The 21847-nt window shown below is 39.2% G+C and overlaps 1 protein-coding gene across 2 annotated transcripts in view; it reads right to left on the bottom strand.

Moving 5' to 3' along the window:
• Positions 1-21847, bottom strand: part of Mitf (transcription factor Mitf) — a 69539-nt gene that overhangs the window by 27791 nt on the left and 19901 nt on the right. For both annotated transcript variants that reach the window (XM_071702532.1, XM_071702527.1), the window contains exons 2-3: positions 21261-21468; positions 19823-20215 (exon numbers count right to left, since the gene is read on the bottom strand). In XM_071702532.1, coding sequence (XP_071558633.1) covers positions 19823-20215; positions 21261-21468 — 601 coding nt within the window. The remainder of the gene's footprint in view (positions 1-19822; positions 20216-21260; positions 21469-21847) is intronic.

Raw genomic sequence — 21847 nt, 5'->3', positions numbered from 1 at the left:
AATTCCCATAAACACAATTGCCAGGGATCCGTCGCTCGTTAAGCGCGAAAAAAAGAACGCGCTACATCTTATTAAATGTCATCAGTCGTTAATGGACACCCGTTTCGCCAGTCTTGTTATGCATGCCGTACATATCACTATGTATATGCAGCGCGTAAACGAATCGACTTTAAAGAGCCGCGTTACGGTCGAAACAGCCTTGGCCGTAGACGCGTGCGAATGGCTCGATTCTCGATCATGCACGCGCGGCAAACGTCATGCAGAGGATCGTTAATTAGGAATGTTATGAAGTCCGGTAAAAACTAAGACAATCGATTTTTTTGTTCTGCAGGAATTTCTATAGTGCATATAATGTGCACTATAGAAATCCCAGAACGCTGCTAATTTCAGACGGGCAGGCATTAATGACCACGAATATACCTGCATATTGTGTCGTATAACCATTTTCGCATACAATCATGGTAATAAAATTTATAATATGCGCTTTCACTTATGTGATTTTCAAATTAGTTAGTCGAAAACAAATCGCAAATCGTTAATAAGGATATTACAAAAATTGTTAAACTTGTTTGATAAGGAAGTATCGTTCAACTTCTCAATAAATTCTTCCTTATTGATCCAGGTATTTCCACTCAATTACAAAATTATCTGCCACCCTTTCCGCGAAGGAAAAATTATCGATATTGCTCGGTTAAATAGTACCACACTCGTGAACTAAAATTATCAACGAATCATTCAGCAATGAGCGGAGCGAATTGCAGCGACAGGAAGCAATTGCGTCTGCGATTGCGTAACGAAAGAAGATTATAATTGCATACAATTAAGTACCGCAAGCATGCGAGATAATGTCAGAATGGCTTTAATTAATTCCGGTCGCATAAGACGTCCGATCATATGCACGGCAAGGAATCGCAACGAGATGCAGTCCTTGTTCCGTTAACCATTTTGTATCTATATCTGCAATTCTGACTTTGCAGAAAAGAGTCAATCCATTGAAGAAACGCGTCTGTGATATTTTTAAATTAATATAATCATGAATAATATTACGATATGAGTGTAGAAGAGCATCTGCAGAAGAGCCTCTAAGACGAAAATATATTAATACTAGCTTGATACACCCGTGCTTCGCTACGGTATGCGAAGGATTCTGTAATTCATCCCCGAATCTAGATTTGCCCCTTTAGGGGTTGATTAGGGCAAAATCCTGAATTATGTTTTTAAGCATTTGTATGGATAACCTTTGTAAAAACCAAGTCCATATCTTATCAGGCCTAAGAAATATTGAAGAATCCGTGAAAACATATTTTACTCCTTTTCACCCCGTTAGGGGTCGAATTTCTAAAAATCTCTTCTTAGGGTGCTTATACGTCACGGAAAGAATATACTCCTCGAATTTCATGTTTCTAAGTTTAGAGGTTAAGGGATTTGGGCTGGGCGTTGATGAGTCAGTCAGTTAGTCAGAATATTTGTTTATATATATAAGTTTTAAACCAGGCACAATTTAACGAATATTTGATCGAACGTCAACAAAACAAATCTGAATAAAAAAACAAAAGCGCTCATTCTTTTTTGCCTTTTATATATCTTATAAAATGTGTATGTATTTTCCCGTAAATGTATCTATGTAAATGTATCTATGTAAATAATAATATTTTTTTATATATATATGCATAATGTCACATACGTGTAACGGCGATGCTATGCAAATTCGTACACGCGGCACGTGCGTATGGTAAGTGGTAACCATTCTTCATGCCCTTCCTCAGAAAACAAGTTTGCGGTTTGTCAAGGCGCTCGTATTCAATAAAATACCGCATTAACGACTCTGCCGGAAAAATTCGTATCAATATGGATGCGGCAACTACCGTGCGTGACGTAAAGAATTAATATCTCATTAAATTATACCGCGACGTCTGTCACATTAATGATACGGCCGGTGCGCGAAACAGAAAATTCTTTTTTTTTCACGTTTAATGACAATTGAGGAAATACATTTATGTGTATGACGTGGGAATTAGATCAAGATTTCAAAGTGCATTTCCTCGATAATCTAAAGTCTGTGCCTTCTTAGAAAGAACTAAATCGCCAACCGCGATTCGCTATAATTTTTAATATTATTTTGGAATTTCAGAAAGATACACAATAATGTTAATACTAAAATGCGTAACATGTTGCGTTGAGTGTAATCACTTCCGACTGAAACGGATTTTACAATTTATATAACAACGCGTCAATATGATTACATATACCTACATTTATTTCATATTGACGTCCATCTCGATAATCACAATGCATGATTGTGTGCGCTGCGAACGACGTAATAATTTTCACCGCATTCTTGGCAACGTGTTGTCAGTGCAGGCGGCTACGTATGTGTAATTAAACAATTTTCACGCCACGCCAACCGCCGGCGCGACATAGTAATGCGCTCATTAGTATCGCTTACATACGTCATGTACGTGACGTAGCGTCATTATTGTGAAACGCAGAGTCTCTTCATGATGACGCCTACTTCTTGACGCGGATTAATGATCGATTGGTCTTACCGGGGCAAACCACCGTTTTCCATCCGAAAGTCAAATTCGTAAAAGAATATCAAAACGTACCTCCGCAACAAAATTCGCGGAAATGATATAAATTATATAAGTTCGAGCTTCGTTATAAAGAGTTTTATTGTCCAAGTATCGTCCGTATCTGAAATCGACAAGATCGTGACGTGAGACCGATATATTTAATTTTCCCGACATTTCCTGTGCTCGATCGTACACGCTTGAGTGCCTGGCAATGAGTTCCAGTGATAATGGCATTGTTCGTTGCGATAAAGTGAGGGAACGGCAGCGATTTGCGTACGCGGAAGTACATGTAATCCCAATACGATCGAAAAATTGAATATTTATCGCCCCCGCGTGTTCCGGCACGCGTGTTTCGCGTAACTATTACGCACTCTTTTCCGGTCGTACAGTGCGATATTATCATCAAATCGCGCACGAGGTAAACACAGGAAATATATACACGCTCACTCGTCGAGAAACGCGCACGCAAGTTTCTGCATTTACGTCTCGCAAATGAACGAGGTATACTCCTCGCGTCTGTAACATATTCATCTGATCTTGAAAGGACTATATGGGATAAAAAAAAGCGCAAAAGAAGAGAGTGGCTTTTGTGACGACAATGTAACTTCAAGAATTTGCATGTAATCGATTAATGACCGTGGTTAGTTTAAAATATCTTAATATTCTATTTTCCTACCCGCAAAGTAAATTTTTCTAGAATATAGAATCGAGCAAATTTTGCAGGTTGATATTTCTAAATGTGGACACAGACAATGCTTATCTAATCATTGTATGAAGCGTCATTCAACATTATTCTGAATTCGCTATTAAACTAAAGGGAAATCAAGCCGAGGCGTTGAACGTCTAATGATATATGTTTAATTTGCGACAAAAAATCTTCTCGACAAATTGTAATCGGCGCTCGTTGGTGTGTAACATTAAGTAATAAGCGACGAGTCACGTTGGCAATATACAATATTCGACGCCCACAACGAATTGGCAGCTGCGCCAGCAAGGCCGTGCGGTCACTATAATTACGTCTCCGTGAAATGCATTTCTTCTCCCCGTCCGAAGCGTTCATCTGAAACGCATTTAGTGGCGTATTTCGGAAATACGTCACTATGGCATTAACGGCACGCGATATCTCGATTTCGCGCATCGCGGAGTAAACAACGTGCCTTGAACGTAACCCTTAGGGCTCACGCAGAATGAGAGGAATAAGGAACGAGGAATTAAACGTAGAAAGAATTCATAGTCGCATCATTTTTCAAGACACGATCTTGCGACTATGAATTCTATCTATGTTTAATTCCTTGTTCCTTATTCCTCTCATTGTGCATAAGCTCTTAAAGTGAGAAAATGCGTTCTGAACGTGCCCTGCATTTGTCGAACTTGCTAGTTTTAGAACTAGTTTTCGTGTCCAATTTTTTTTTTACAGACATAAATGTTAACTTTTGAGAAAGTAGATACATTGTTGGATGAAATAGGGATATTTAAGTATTCATTAAAAGAACGTTTATAAAGCCTCTAATATAAAGTTAAACTACTTTGGTGCAATTTATTTATGACTGCGTGATAAAAAGAGAAAAAGTTTATATTCCAAAATAATTATGCGAAACTGACGTAGATATAAATTTTAGTTTTGCAGATATACATCGTTATTTTCTCAGAAACGTGCATACGTTAAAATATTTCCAAAGTTTTTAAAACTACTAACAAAAAGAGAATTATAGCGATGGCCGCAATCCAGCATAAGCATCTTGAAATATTGTGATAGCAGTATCAAAAACGAGGCATAATGCTGACCTTTATTACAAAATAAGGGCTAGTTGGGTCTCTCGCGATAGCCTAATATACCCCTGAGCAATACAGTTCTACGATATTTCTTCCCTTGACAGCGTTAGTATGCCCACGAAGCATATTTCTCTCCTGTATATGCACTCGTAAAAGCCCGCTCGTTTCCGGCGTTCGACGCGATTTGAAGAAGATGAAGGCGAAAATGCCGGCACATACACACGCGGACATAAAGTTGCTCCCGCTTTATCTCAGCATAATTTTACATAACGAAATCGACGCTCGGTTAAATAAGATGGACGTTGGTCGTTACGTAGTCACCGCTGCCGCTTGAAAATGGGCGGCGTATCAGCAAGGTTAACGCAGCAAATTAGGAGCATTACCGGTTATCTACATTGTCTCAAGATGGATACACGCCAACCACCAGCCGGAGGGGATCAGCCTCTCACTGATTTATCTTGCAAGACCGCGCCCCGCAATGTGTTTCTCGTTGAAATTGCGCATGCAAAACGATTTAAAACCATTTTACTATTGGGATATTTAAATAAAAAGATTATCACACACACACACACACACACACACAAATAAAAAGCAAAAAATTTACGTTTCTCTAAAATTTCTTTGGCAGTGCTCTTAAGTTATGAGAAGTGCAACGTGAGAAATGCGTCGAAATTTGCTAGTCATCAATCTTGAGGCGAGCACAATATGTTAGTGCGATACATTTCAGTATGTCCGGCGTAATATTACCCCGTCGTCGCTATACGAATCGATTCCACGTAATTTCCATAATCCGTCATCGTCAAAACACCTTCACCTTCGCCATAATGCTCGCGTTAATTCCGAATATCAATCGCACGATGCCACGTTGCGAGCACGTTGCTACGTGGACTCGTGTAAGCAGACTTGTATCAGCAAGATTGCCGGTACAAATGTGGAAACATTACCGGTTATCTGCGCTTCTTCGCGCGCGGCGAGAACATTACCGCGTTCACACTTTCAGGAATCCACCGCTTTGATTAATCTCTCTCTGCCATATATTTCATCGCGTGATATTACGACACCGTCGTTGCAAGTACCTCGTATTTCGTCACTACGTCGTTTACTTCACGCTCCTTAGTAATCTATATTGTTATTCGGATATTTTTATTTGCGTTAAAAAAGTTTCAAATTATGAAATATTCCTAATGTTCAGTAATTTTCTAATGTATATAAGTTATAATGCATATAAATCACATTGGTTGGGAATTTATTACAGAAAAATTGTAAAACTTATGTGCATTTTGAGAAATATTGTACGTTAATAGATATAGAATTGTTACGACTGAATAAATACCACGTTTCTACGATAACAGATATAAAATATTATCAAAAATTCGCAGTTGGCTGCAGGCGGATCGAAGCTTCCATCTATTCATCGTCTTGATGTACGCAAGAGAAAACGCGACGAAAACCTTTCCTCTTACCAGTGTGCACAAAAACCAAACGCAATAAAATGTCTGGCGTTTATGCAAAACGCGTAACCTGATTGGGCGCGTAATACAACTGAATTCGCAAAGTATCTCACGAGTCTCGTTTCTTTCCAGGTCACGTTTTTATTACTACCCTAAAGGATTATTCTTGGGGGAAAGATATTCGTAACGCGCATCCAACCAACTGGCACCAAGTACCAAGTGATACCTCAAGGCGAGGCCTCATTCCTGTGTGTCGCGTGTGCGGACCGCGCTGCTGCAATGAGCGAAATTACGCATAATTTGACATTTGATACCGTCGGCTGCTCGTCCCCGCCAAGAAGCGAACTCGAATCGCAACGTCTTGTGTCTGCTCGCACTCGTACAATCTTATCGGACGTTATAAATCATCTCTGCACGTAGGTATCTTGCGCGGAGCGCGCGCGATTCTTAATTCTCTTCCACAAATTAAAAATTTCAAATCTCTGTCTGAGTATCTCTTTTCTCAAAACATCTTAATTTCCCGTTTTAAATTTCTCAATAACCAAGTCAAATGTATGGACAAAATCCAATTAAAATTAAATGAAGCGCAATACTTTATTATCTACTCAGCAAAATTTAATTTTCCGTCCCAGATAACTCAAAAGCTATCGATGCCTCGTTGAAACGAAGGCCTAATTGGTCTTTTTTTATCTGCACTCGACAGAACGGTAAGATGGAACCTTGAACGTGTATCTATATGTACCTGGATAGAAAATTATCATTGGGAATGCGAAATACTCTTCTTATCACTACGTATCCTTTATGAATGCATACCCACACGAATGCGTACCGCTACCTTTTTATCTCAAAGCGTCAACCTAATTATCGTGATTACACTGATTACCGTGCAACGTTACGCAACAAGACTACTTCGCGAACGCTTTATTTGAGGACACGTAACGTCACATCTTCATCGTGGACCGAGCGCATGTGTGCGCGCACGATGTCTCCGACGTTATGTCAGTACGGAGACCGCTTCGAGGATTTCGCGTGCATTATGCCATTATCCCGACCGTAGCGTATCGTTACAATGTTCATCGGATGCGGATTACGTGAACGCGACGTTAGCACGGCCAGCCAGCCGGCCAGCTCGCATCCGGTGCACCCGAAAGGGAACATCCTTTCTCTCTCTCTTTCGCTCCGACACGACGAGCTTCCGATATACACGTCGGCGTTTCCTTTCCGTAAAATCGTCGTGATCCGACGACGATTCATTCCGACGGCGATTCGCGAATTCCCACCGAGACGAGCCGGATGTAGGTTATTAACCCGTGAGTGTGCGTGCGATTATTTTCGAACGGAAGTACGCGAGATAACTGTGTTACTCCCGCATTGTTTCCTAATCGGTGTATACAGTGATCAATATGTCAAAACAGAGACAATAAATCGCCGATTCCGTGTTAGATTGAACAACAAATGAACAAACATTTTTTATCTTTTATAAATTTTTTATACTTGTACATATATAATATTGAGACTTGTGCAAAGTTTGAATATCACACTCATAATGATTTCCGAGATTATATCGTATTTCTTAGTTTATGCAACTTCTCCGAGATCGTGTTTTTAAAGCGTTTCATCTTCTGTACAGTTTAAGATAACGAATTCAACAATTCGGCATTTTTCAGTGCATTTATCATATTTCACGGTTAAAAATTTTTTAAATAGTACCTACACACATCTTTACGATAAAATTTTATCAAATATTTTTCTTAAGTTAAGATTGCATTTCCTATCTGAAGAATTTATAAGTTGAACAAAATAATATTTATCTTATAAATTCATTATCATGAAAATAAAACTAGATAGAAAATATAATGACACCTTTGAGAATATTTCGAAAAAAACAGAATTTAATATCGTGTGCGATTCTTCAAGTTAATATAAACGATAAGCAACGTTAAAATGATAAGATATAAATTGCGTAACTTTTTTTTCATAATATTCAAGATAATGTAAAAAAATGACAACGATTGTTTTACATATATTTTTCTACTTGAAAAAAATTTAATTTTAGCAAAAATTTGCATTTAATAAAATGAAGAGAATTCAAATAATTGAAAAATACAGAAAAATGTAATTTGTATTTTATACATTTCAGCAAAAAGATATTTGAATTACATAGATACATTATGAATACATTATGAAAAGATACATTATGAAAAATGTTACTTTTATGGATTCCACGCATAAAACGATTCTAATGAAATACAATTACTTGAATTATTTGCAATAAAATTGCACTTTTACCTCTTGGATTTTTCTAAGACGTTCATATCTATGTAATCGATAAAACTCGTAAGAAGAGATAGAGGAAGAGAATATGTCCCAATGAGAAGTAAAACTTGAAAACCTACGAAAAAAGGCAAACAATCTATTTCAAAATTTCTTTACGTTATCCAAATTTCAATAAATAGAAAGAAGCGTGGCTTAAACGTTATTATTATATATTGAGACGTCAATGTGTCATGTGTGATATTGAATTTCATTTTTTTCCAATGCATTCTCAAAGACGTCATTCTTCTTATCTGGTCTTATTTTAAAAGTAACGAATCAAGAATACTTTTCTTTTAATTTTTCCTGGAGGAGAGTGTGCAATTTCAAGAAGAAACATTCAAATAAAAGTCTGTCGTAAAGATTGTACGTTATTTAAAAATCTGTTCTTTTCAGTCACTCGAAGCAAAAGCCACGTCGACAACATTTAAAACTAATTTCCCGAATTACATAATTCTGTGTCAAACTTTTTTATATTTTACGATGCTTCAAATCTTGTTTCTTGAAACATTATTTCCGCTTAATTAACGATTTCAACGATTGTATTTACGTGTCGGAACATACATTGCGAAAAGAATGAGTGTTAAACTGATAAATTATCAGTACATACGTGACAATTCGAACGATAGAAAGAGAAGGATATATATACGTGACGCGTCGCAAATTAATGCGTTGAAACATGCCATTGATAAAGCGATTAATTTACCGATCGGCTACACCTGTCAGTCGGGCATGATGTAAATAGACTACCGGTAATTGTTTGCCAAGCACAAGCCAGATATCTGAACTCTGTCATATCTAAAGAAGTTTGAATGCTACGCCGCGCGAAGAATTAATTCAAATTAGTATTAAAATTACTTAGAGACCAAAATATGGCATGCAGTGTTATTTATATTATAAAAAATGTATTTAATTAAAGAAAATCGTAAAAAAATTTCAATAAAAAAACTGCAAATTGTATTATAAATCCATTTCATTTCAAAATATAAGAAAAGATTATTATAGATACCATGTGTATATAATTTGATATTTTTAGATTATTAAGATCAATAAGAAATTAATTTAAAATAAGTTCCAAATTATGTTTTCTAAATTAGCTTCTTTTTTAGAAAAATTTTGACTATGATATGTACTTTCTATATATCACTCCTATCTATTTTTAACAGTTAATAAAATATTCGGGCATGTATATGAAATAATCAAAAAACACATATAGATACACTTTACAGTAAGAATTAAAGTGAGTGAGTAATTAATGCGTCGGTTGCTGTAACATCCTGACAGCAACCTTGGCGTCAAGAAAACGCGGTTATCTATATATAACGTTGTATCTTATCATCGAATACGCCGTGAAAACACGAAATCGAGATCACGTTGGAAGAAAAATTCCCCGGCTCCCCGTCGCTCGAACGAAAATCGCGGAATGTGGAAAACGCGATGCGATTATCGTGCACGGTCGAAACAATCTGTTAACTCCGTGCTCGTTGCATGATAATGACGCCATGTTCTAAGCGCGTCGTATCGTCGTCGTCGTGAAAACGAAAGCTACAAACCGATAAGGTAAAATGTATAGTTCTTAACGCGACACTTAGACTTAGTGCATATGCCGTGTTTAGCGTTACAAATGCGATCGGCCGTTTTTTGTGCGTGAACATAGGTTACATTATTCCATAATAGTGGTTCTCGCAATTTTGCCAGCCTTGGCACAAAATTAAGGAGTCAGGAAGAAAAAAGATCGTCTAAAGCAAACGTTTTTCCATGCAGGTGCCAATTTAGCCGTATCCGTTTTTGTTCGTCGATCGTGTTAAATGTGACCTAAAAATGACGCTTATCGTCGCGACGAAGGTTGCGGCGCGGCGTCAAAAAAGAATCTCTAATTCATTTTTCACTCACCTTACACCTCCGCGTGATAATGTTAAACACCGGCATGATGCAACGCCGATCCGTTGGTAACTGACACGTGCTCGCGAAGCTGTCGCTTCCAGTCGATTTCTTTCCGAGTACTATCAATATATCCCGAGGGATACCGCTGGCGCACGGTGCTCGCCGGCCGATCTCCGATTCGATTAATCGAGCGAGCACACCGAAGCAATGTCGATCGCATCGAAATAGCCCATCGCTGTTTATCGAATTAAGTACTAAATTAAACTCCGATCGATCCAGCGAACCGCCTCGCACGAGAAAGAGATTCCCGAAGCGAGCTTCGGATATTCTACAAAGGGGTTTCTGCACTCCGCACAATTACCTAACGCAGGAAAAAATGCACAATAATCCTAGGGTTTAGAGCCGTCAGAAACATTCGATACTGGACGATCGTTAAGCGATTCTTCTACTGCGCGTCGTAATTCCGTTTCAAAGATATCGTCGATCACTATCAATAATCAGATAACAATATCTTCAAAAATCTCGAAGTACTTCCAGTCTTTCTAAACCGTCAATTAATTTCTTCTCCATGATCGACGGACACAATACATGTTGTTATTTATTCCTAAATATTGCTTTCGGCGATCGATCACTAATTGTCTTTTGATTGTCACGCTCTCACTGTCAGCAACCAAATGTCGACAAGCCCAGAAATGTTGACGTGTTGATTTTGAAGTATTCGATTGGTGAAACTCAAATGGTTTTCCAATCGACGAGCTTGTAGCGTGTCGTTGTCATTTCAATCCGAGAACGGTGCTCCCAGTGACGATTGTCAGTAAGTCACTACGACACGCTCTCCGGATGCTTGTCCAACCAGCGCCGACAATTAGATAACAAAACCGTATCGTTCCCGCCGTCTCGCGTCTCGTCTACGGAAAGGCCACTGCACGCGTTTTCTTAATCTACGGTTCTTCTCCGGACGACGTCCTCCGCGTCGAACACCGCGGATCGTCTCCTTTACTCGTTCCCGGCGTCGCCAACCACTCGCAGGAGAGACAATCGCAATTGGGTCGATCGATGACACTTTCGTCATCAGGATGGGCGACGCGACCGCGCCGACGACGACGGCAAGAAGCGCATTTTCCTCAATCGATCGCTTGTTCACTTGTGCGTGCACCGAGTGTCGATTCCCACCGCGTTTCACCTGCGAGATTGTTTTGTCTCAAGGTCGGGGCTACTAGATAACGCACCTCTCGATCCGTGACGATTCCTTCAAGAGCAATATATCCTGTGATGTACAAGAACTCAAATCTGACGTGCGATCGTAGCCTCTTCTACTCTCGTATCATATTCTGACGTTTATGACGTTTATTGTAACGGCGATAAAAGATAAAAGATACCATGCAATCAAAAAATAAGATAAAATTGATGAATAATCATTGAACGTTGGAGTTACACTGTTGACTGTTTTGTCGAAATCTTCGAGGATAATCTTAAGACTTTTCTAAGACGTTTCACGTAAATTTCGACAATCTTTGACGATTTGAATTAAAGTTGAATTACTTTGCAGAATTGCGTTATTAATAGACTTATGTAAAGTAAAGAAAACAGATGCCTCACGGTGTGTGCTTGGTTGTCTTGAGGACAGTTTGATTATAAATTTATTAATCTTTCTTCACCATTTTTTAATTGCAGCGCCGATAGATTTTTCCACGGGTCGTTTCGAGGAAAGCTTTTGAGAAAAGTTTGCCGCGAAACGGTATATTCAAAATTGCTCGACGCTCGGTGCCGGTTATACTCCGATGAGCTCGCAAGGACAAGGATCGAGGTCACGCTGAGGAAAATTCTCGGTCTCTCGAGGAAATCCTTGCGTTCTAGAAAACGACAAGATTCTGAATCTATCGATTGAATTTATATATTCTTGCAGTTGTCCAAGGCTGTCACTACGTGCCTTGTGCAATTCCGATCGCATCGAAGCGAATAAATCCACCGCGAAATTCTTTCGCGAGGACAGCCGGCACGCTTTCACTCGTACTTTTTAAACGGCATCACTCGCTCGAGAATAAAATCTCGTGTCACCTCTCTGGCCACCCTGGAGATCGATATAATTTTGTCCCGACAATTACGATCTTACTTAACACCTCGGTAGTGGTCCATCGATTAAATCCACGATAGAAAGATCGACAGTTTATTACCTCTTCGTTTCCGCGCACAATCGTAAAAGTCCGAAACGACGTGCAGGGACGTCCTTGACGCAAGTTTATGGCACACGCGTTGAAAGTGTCGCTCGTAACTGCGTTCCTCGTTCGAAAAGCGCGCTCTTCTCGTATGCGAGGCGGCAATTCGGGAATCGAATTAAATGCCACGATTATATAGATCGCTGCGGATTACACTTCGTACACGAACGACGTCTCGGACGATCATCCCGACTGGGCCGTAAAATTTCCTCACTGGCGAACGTGAGGCGCACGACCGGCGGCGTGTTGCCCTACGCGCCTCGCGGGCGCTATCGATCGATCGATTACGCGGCCCGCGCGGGGTTTCCTCGTGGCAGTGGGGCGCAAAACGTGCGGCGAGCGTGCGCTACCGCGGTTCGAAGGCCGCAGCGTCGCTCGTGAGTCACTACGAGCGTAGACCGAAGCTAAGTGGCGGACTGGTCAACAATCGCGCGAAACACACCTCGGGACAATAGGCCGCGCGCCCACCAGGAGCAACAAACAACACACCTCGCGACGCGGCGACGGACTCGTGTTCTGAAAGAAGCTCCGCGCGCGCGTCAGCCCAAACGGCGCGGATCCGCTCGGTCGCGCTCGTCATCGCTCGGACGCGCTCGGTCTGCGCGCCACGCGCTCACCGCTCACTCGGTCGCCAACGGCCGTTGCAACAGGTTGTTGTTAGTTGCAAACTGTCAACCGAATCGCTCGTTTCGAGTTTACTACAAAAATTTGATTCGCGCCGCGCCGAAATAAATTCCGCCCGTACAATCGGCGTTCCCATTTTTTTTTAAATTTGTTTTCCTAAATATGAGTTGCGCATATGAGATAGACTCTGTATAAAAGCTGCGAATAGAAAATGCAAGTGCTTTTACACAGTTTGCATTTTTATATTTTTAAAAGATAAGATTTCTCGGATAAAATTTTACGGATAATAAATTTTTCGGAAAAAATAAGATTTTTGGATAAAATCGTGTTCGATTTTATCTCTATTTTTTTTTATTCTGATATTTGCGGTTAGCACTAATTATGCACCAACAATTACATTCAATTGCTTTTTATTTTGCCATTGTGAATTTTGGAGTAATCAGACTTTTTTCTAAAAAGATTGATCTAATTGGAGTTGCTATTAAGCTATTAAACTTTAGTCTGTAATTCGTGTCCAATTTCAAAATAGAATTTTATTTATAATTTTATATGCCATGCATGTTTATATATAATATGTGTATTTTAATATGTGTAATATACGTGTAATTCTGATTCTTCAAATATTTTTTTCATATTACATGACACATAAAATTATAATTAGAATTCTATCCGACACACATAATTACGACATAAATTACTAATCATTTCAAGGTGAGCTTTAGATTATTGTTTCGATCGAGTTGATCTCGCCGAATAAAGAAGCGACATATGGTATTTTGTATCTTGTTATATAACTACCGGAAAAAAATAGGCAGACGATACATTAAGTACACGACGATAGAAATCTAACAAGCCTCAAGTGTCCAAAGTGTCATAGCAGTCACATCAAAATATGGGCCTGTGAGATACAACATACTATCTTATGTTTGCAAGGTTTGCGAGAATCATTCGGAGAGACGTATTTACGATTGGATCCTAGATATTTCCTACTTGTCATTGAAAACAAATAATAGTGATAACGAGTATGATATAACCTATTGTATGTACGAGTAATGGAATAAAAATAAACTTTTCTTCTCAACGTGATATCCACGCCATGCAGTAAATTATAAGTTACCCTCAATCAGCAATAATTTGAAAAAAAAAATACGATAATTGCGTTAACAGGTATTGATAACAATTTTTATGATCTTATGTAACGTGCGATTACGATGCTCACTTCGTATGTTTATGCAATTATGTTCAAGGTACCACGTAAATCATTCAGTCGTTGAATTTTAGGCGACAAATTTCGTAAAGATAGATTTGATATGTTTCGCCCTTTTGCTTTCTCTTTCTCTCTTTTAAAATATATAAACGTTATTTGTCGTTCATGAAGAAATACCGCATAGATCGCACGTCCTAAAAATTTCCACTCGTCTTTTTTTCTTTAATACACAGCCATAGCGATATAATTATTAGCGATATGATTATAACTTATCATTACTTTCTAAAATAAAGTGTGTTAATAAGATAATAAAGTGGAGTAATATAGCGATGAGGCTTACGTCAAATACTTACGCCGCCGCCGCCGTATAATCGGGAAATTGACGTTTGATAAGAGTGTAGGAGTAAAATGCAAATACTGATTATCGTTGAGAGGGAGATTACGCCGCCCGATAGTACCGGTCGTATGTTTTGTGTCATGTAATTCCTCTTTAAAGAACGACAAAAGTTTGACGGCAGCTATCTAGACTGTGTAAATTTACTGTCTCGAAAGCGAAGAAAAATTCCCGCTTACACATCGCACTAATATGTAATGAATATTATTGTGCGTTATTTTACACTGTATACAAAAATAATTTAATTAATAAAGTGTACAATAAACATTCTAAATATATATTATATATTCATGATTTCTCATGTTTCTAAAATAATATACAGTATATTTGTAGAATCTTTAATTGTATTTGTATCTTTTAGATTATATCTTTGATTTGAATATACTTTTCTACTTTGCATTCCTTGCAATTTACAAGTTGAAATGGAATAATAAAAGCTTCGAAGAGAGAATCTTTCTTATCGATGATGCATATCTTTCTCATCTTTGAGTTTCTGTTTCACTAGGTCGATAATAGATCAGCGAGACGTCGTGGCAAGTACAAAGTTCGGATATAGATCTAGGTTCCTTCTTTCACTCGGCATTACGTATTCTATGCTCGCGTTACAAATACGAGACACTCCTCGGTTTAATGACAGAAGCAGGTCTTATATTTAGTAGGTGCGATCTATCGGCGTTGCTGAACTAGAACTGTCGGAGCAACGCAATCGGCTGAAATACTGCAGAAAGCAAGAACAGTAGTAATAGGGAATATTTAGGTGGAACGTGTGTGCGACTGTACACGTGTGCATCAGACATAGAAGCGAGCGGGGAATATCTATTACGTAACGGAGCCTAAACGTTCGCGTCGACGCTAATTTACGATTCTTCGTCGAACCGTCGTTGCGATGTGCGTTATGGAAACTAGAATATATTTCGATCGCAACGAAAGACTTATGCCGATCGATCCTAGACCCGGCAGCGTATTTATATTTTATCTATAAATTGATAATAACCTCGTGACAACCGACCAAATCGACCTTCTTATCCAATATGAAACTACCGTTTCACTAGAAACAAACCTACGTTGTATTGTATAACTCAATTTATCTGAAATTAAATATTTGTCTTCTTTGAAACCTATCTCTCTATTTATCATTACACGAATTTTGAAACCTTTTTTTCTTAAGTCACGGTATATATGCTTTCCCAACGAATATGGTAGTACGGTAATATTTAAGTTACTTCCTTGAGCCGAGTCTTACTTTTTTAAAAACTTTGACTGTTTAAAGAATAAAAGAATTGATGTGCTGATATGCAAACGCAAAAGGAATTGAATGATATAATCATATTCGCTCTTAATATTCTGAAAATTACAATTCTGTCGTTGAGTCTTGTTGAATATACATATATCGCGCGAAATTGTTAAATGCAAACGTACAAATGAGATTTCTGCATTGCATTGCAACAGGTGCAAATACCAGGGTCATATTAAGACCTCAAGCTATTCAAACCGCGATGTATTAAAAGCTTAAGACCTGCATACACCGCGAATGTCAGGCCAATGAAAATTAAGCCGATAGCGCACCGACGCCAAGTCCTCGTAATCCCAAGATACAAGCACATTCAGAATAAGACTCGGTGAGAAGGAAGAAAGTATTCGCTTCGAGAACTTGCTGTCTAATAATGATACAAGGTACACAAGGATCATTCATCGTTCTAAGAAATTGGCGCACACGTTTGTAGAACTATTTATTTACGAAATCAATCTTGATAGTAATTATAATAGACAACCGCGTGTCATTCAGAGCATTAACCATGTAACGAAGATTAATTATGCTCTAGCAGTCACGGTATCACGCGATGCACGCATGAAAATTGTGCACGACAAAATGTCTAGAGTGGAATCCGGTCCCCGTTGGAATCAGATCGTGCGAAAGAGGTCGTTAAAATTTTAAGTGCGCGGAGACACGCAGCCGAAAGATGTTAAATACGTCATCATTTTTACGATTGTTTTTACGATTGTTCAACGAAGACTGCGATTTCCTCATGTTCGCAGATGCGAGCCGAATATCAAAGCAGAAGAAATCGCTGCTATCTGTCTCTGGCGCAATCGACCGACCGAAAGTAAAAGCGACCGCACTTGCTCCTCACAATTTATACCGCGCTCCCGCCGTAATTTACGATTCCTTTTCATTTCTTCTCTGACGAGAAGAAAGAAGGTTACGGAGTTTATGATATGTTTATCGAGATAAAAATATGACAAATATAACAGACTCCAAAAGCAATATTAGATAAAAAAGAACGGTATCTTGGATATCATTGGATTAGAATGATATCTCTGATTAAAATAAAGTTCGGTGACACTCCGTACATCGAAAATAACCGTGTATTTGCCGCAGCCGACAATATTTTGTTCCACGTTGTGATGCTCCAGAGATATTAGATATCTCGCAGTATTGACGGTACCGAGCATCCATAATTGGGGATACGTTACGGATTCGAGTTCAACATTGTGGGTACTCGTACTCAGTGACACACTACACACACTCAAAAACATTTCTAACTTTGCATCTCGCAATTCCTATCTGTTGGATCATTCGATATTTGTATTTTCGTAACAACTTTGACGTTGACTATATCGAACTCAGGCTAGGGATCGAATGCCATTTTTACTGACAAGAAGAAGAAGAAGAAGATCAGGGATACACGCCGATAAATGCATCGTGCAAATTACCGCAGGTGAGTATCTGACTAAAAGCACTTTGTCCTCCGGCTGCGAATGTCGCGGATATCTATTTTGTTCCACGAAATGTACGTCTGATCCATTATTCAAAATGAAGAGAGCTACTGCCAGACCAGCTGGCGAATGGCATTGCAGCCGTTTCGACAAGTTCAAATATTAATCCACTATTATTTTTTCTAAACTTCGGCTACTTAATAGCATTGCATCTACGTACGCATCGAGACTCGCCGATGAAAAACCTAGCAAGGATACCACTGAAATATTATTTAAAATTATTGAAATCCATTATTGATTCCTAATTTGAAGTTACATATTACTGTCATATTTCTTTCTAATTATATCAATGATTATATAAAATCATATTATATCTATCACACTATCTATAATTAAAATTATTTTTTTAAGATATCCTCTTATATAAATATAACCATATAAGGAGAAATTGTTATTTATTCAAGCGTAGCGAGTTTAACGCGAATAAATACGCGTACGTAAATAGCTGGAACTTGTTCGCGTTGTACTCCGAGAGCCGGTTTTTTCCTCGTATCCCACAAATAGCCCGAACTCGTTTGATTTCTGAGAAGTTCGCGCACGCGAGACGGTTTAATCAACGTCAGAGAGAAAAATCGTGAATTGGAAAACTCGCGAATTAACGAGTTGAACGTTCAAACGTTAGTCGAGAACATTGGTCGTGACACCCGGTATACGCGAGTTCCTTCACGGCGCGGAGCATGGCGGATCAAAGAATCAATTTAAAGGCGGTCGCTCGGTGCCGTGTATGTGTACATACATCATCACCAAAAACAATTTCGCCTTATTAAGAGCCCGAGGATTGTAAAGCTGACGACTTAACAAGCCATGGTTCGTTCCTATGTACCGGGTACTACGCGCGCAACGACAATATATTATATTGCTTTCAGCATACGACGTAAAAGAGTTAAAAAGAAAAAACTTGCAGCAATATGCAGTCTTATATGCATCTTACGCACGTTGATGATTTTTATAACATCGACGAAAGCCGCGCGCGCAGATTAACTCGCGACAAAAATTTTCGCGTCGACGGTAAATTAAGAAGAACGCGACGCAAAGGTCTCTCTCGCGGCTTGTGTTTGGCGTTAAAGTTTGCTGACTCCAAGTTTTGCGCAGAATATTACATTGTACATACGCTGCGGTGGTGCTGGTAAAGACTTGAAGCTAGATTTACCGGGAAATTTCTCCACATTCACGACGGAATGCGTTTGACGTTATAAGAAAGAAAGAAAGAGAAGTAATTTTCGGGCATTAATATTAATATTCTATTATTATTATTACTAACTTGGCCATATTTTGCCAAAGTTAAAAATTAAAAATAATAATTTCCTGATCTGATAATTTCAAATTTTTAATATACTTACTTCATTGTCAAAAAGTAAGCATTTCTTAATCAAAATGCGCAATGTTAAAAATATGAAATATAGCAACAGTGAAAAAAAAATGTCAGACATAATTTTTATAATGAATAAATTATATTATGGTATATCGCACGTATACCAAAAAAAAAATACATTTTAACTGTAAACGTTTTTCTTAAAAATGGTTAAGAAATTAGTATATAGATATTCGCTTGATATTTGACGCTAAAAATAGCTTGTGCTCGGTCCTAAAAAAATAATACGTTGTGCACACCGCGTGTTGTCACCGAAAGTACGTAATCGGAAAGCTACGGAGCGCTAAATTCGTGGTGAGAATACGAGCCGATGAAGTCTTCCAGAGAGACCTGAGAGACCTACTTTCGAAGTTTCCTCTCGTTGGTCGTTTGTGGATCTGCTTTGCGACGCAAATCAGATCGATTTGCAGACCTAGCCGGCAATTAGCACCGCGTGCGTGCCGTGAATCCCACTTTGGTGTTGCAGCGTCATGAAACGTGCTACCGGCTTCGTGCTAAGTGCACGCGCGGGTCCTTCGCGTTTGCGGATTCTTTTAAGAACGCGTAAGAAGAAGAGAAAAGGAAGACCGATGCGCCTCGTTCAACGACGAAGAGCAATCGCGGAGAATCGGTCGGGGACATAATGAATAAGTGGAAGTCTCACCGAGAAATTATTCACATCGCACGTTTCGCGAGATTACGCAAGAATCGACAATGTCGGAGAATATCCGTGATTAATTATTAAACGAATGAGAGAGTAAAGTTGCCGCTCGGCGACGCGGGATAACCGATGGATTACATAAGACCAGTTAGCGTTAATCGAAAACGTCGTACGTAGATTGGATAGAATGAACAGGAATAACTTAGAAAAATAACTTTCCTCGCGATGTCGCGAGGCGTCTCGACGTGCACAGCTGTGCCATTGATCAAATCTTGTACATTCCGAAATCGAAAAAAAGCTATTTATATTACAATATTAATCCAATGTAAAATCTATTTTTTTCATATACTATCCTATTTTCATCTCTCACCTTTTCTTTCCAGAACCTTAAATAATTCAAACTAATTTTCTAACTTTTATGCAAATATTTTTATAATTCTTATCGCGCATCCCTTTCCGGGTGAGAAAGGAACTGGATATTTTCGGCAAAATATTGTATCTCACAATCAGATATCTGGTTTCTCGCATATTGCGATTTGAGAAACACTGCGTTATATTATCCGCGCGATCAACTCGCATACTACACACCACACGTACCTCGGAGTTGCTGGTGGCGACGCTGGACAGACCCGGGGACATGGTGCCGGTGGTGGTAGGGTCTGGGCTCGCCGAGACCACCGTGGGGTTACCCGGGTGATGCGGCAGTAGCGCGGGGGCGTGCGGATACGAGGCGAGATGAGGATGCTGCGGCTTCGGGTGATGCAGCTGCGGGCCGGGCGGTGCACTTTGCACCACCATTGGGACGGGTGGCGGCCCGGCGTCAACCGGCGTCCTGCCGCCTCCCTCGCTACCGGCGCTACCGCTGACGACCGCATTGCCGGCACCGACGCCCTCACCGCCGCGAAATGACTCGTGCAGGTATTGGCGCACCTGGTTCTTCTGCTTTTGCACGACGTGATAGCGAGTCGGATTTTCCAACAGCGTGCGCACCTAAAAAAAATCAGCATATCGCGATGCGTTAACTAAAAAAAATTAACTAATAATTAAAGATTCATAAAAACGCATTTATCATGTTGCTAATGAGAAAAAAAATTAAATTTAAAAATTATTCTCAATTACTCTACAAGATTCTGCTATTCTAATTCTACAATTTTAAAGATCGCTATATCTCATGTAAAAATTGTGCGACGAGAACATTTATCACAGCTGCGTTCGATCTTTTGCAAACGCAGCAACCATATTGCGTAGAGCTATTTGCAAGGTAAACCATCTCTCACCGACTAACCATTACTTTGGGAGGTCTAACAGTATAGACACGGTGTACCGAATAGATCTATTAACAACGCTACAGAATTCGGCTCGCCTTGCTACGATACGGCAAACTACCGGAACCTCGGAACTATAAGGTATCGTTATCTTAGCCGCGCCCACCCTCCTGTATATCTATATGCACGGAGCTTTAAGCGACGGAAACGCAAACAACGGTAACCGAATGCTTGACCCTATGCTACTTGGATAACAAGACTCTATCTGGGAAAACCCAAGCGCGTTGGACTTGGGATACTTCGGTACTTACGCCAAGTTCTAGTTTCAACGAACGCCCCAGTTTTGATACAAAACATCAAATACAAGGAAAATCAAGGGAAGAAGATAAGAAAGTCGGCAAAAGATCGAAGTATATTCAATTGTATGTACTTTATCAAAGTACATATTATTTAATTTATATATATATATATATATATATATATATATATAAAATAAATTAATAATTAATATGGAATATGTATACAACAATATGCATATAGAATACACAACGCAACGCTATATATCGCATAATAATTGCTCGTGCGAAGGGAACGAGTAATCACGCGATTCATAATGGACCATAATGTAATAAAGTTAGGGATTTAATTTAATATAATAACGTGATATTGCACAACGCAAAATAATTTTATCATGTTGCACGATTCGAGTTTTGCGCGAGCAATTTAGCATCGATCGCACAGATCGGACGATGTACGAAGGCGACACATACTTGTAATACTTGCGGTGGAACATCCACGCCGATAGTGGGCAACGGCGTAGGCGGCACTGGTCTGGGCGGTGCGGCAGCTGGCCTCTGCTGCTGCAAGCTCTGCCGGAATTCCGCCTGTCGCCTCTCTTGCTCCTGCAGCTGCTCTCGCATCAGCTGCAGCTTCAATTGCGTGCGCGACGTCGGCGTCACTGTTTTGAACGTCGGCGGACTGAAAAAAGCCAATATTTCCTTCACGTAAGACTTTATCCAAGATTTCTCGCTCTGGCGTACTTTCGCCATTTATTATATCCGCGCTAACTCTCGCACATAAAAGCAATCTGTATCTTCGAGGAGATAACGATCATCACTTTAATCTGTTAAGTTCAAAGTTTCTTTTCAAACCATCAGAAATTAAATTAATGTAATTCAATTAATTCTCGTTTAATAATAGAATTAAACTATGTAAACAATTAACTTTAACAAATGTATCTCTACAAAAATATCGCGGTAGAAGATTGCTAAGTTACGAGTAATATATAATTAACGTAGGATGTATTAGAATATTATAAAAAGCATTTTTAATACTAGAGATATAAAAGCATTTTCTT

This window comes from Temnothorax nylanderi, unplaced genomic scaffold, assembly GCF_030848795.1.
Source record: "Temnothorax nylanderi isolate EJ_2023f unplaced genomic scaffold, tnyl_v1.0 TNYL_tig0003_pilon, whole genome shotgun sequence".
Lineage (NCBI taxonomy): Eukaryota > Metazoa > Arthropoda > Insecta > Hymenoptera > Formicidae > Temnothorax > Temnothorax nylanderi.
Note: the sequence above shows the minus strand (reverse complement) of the source record. Positions and strands in the feature narration are given on the sequence as shown.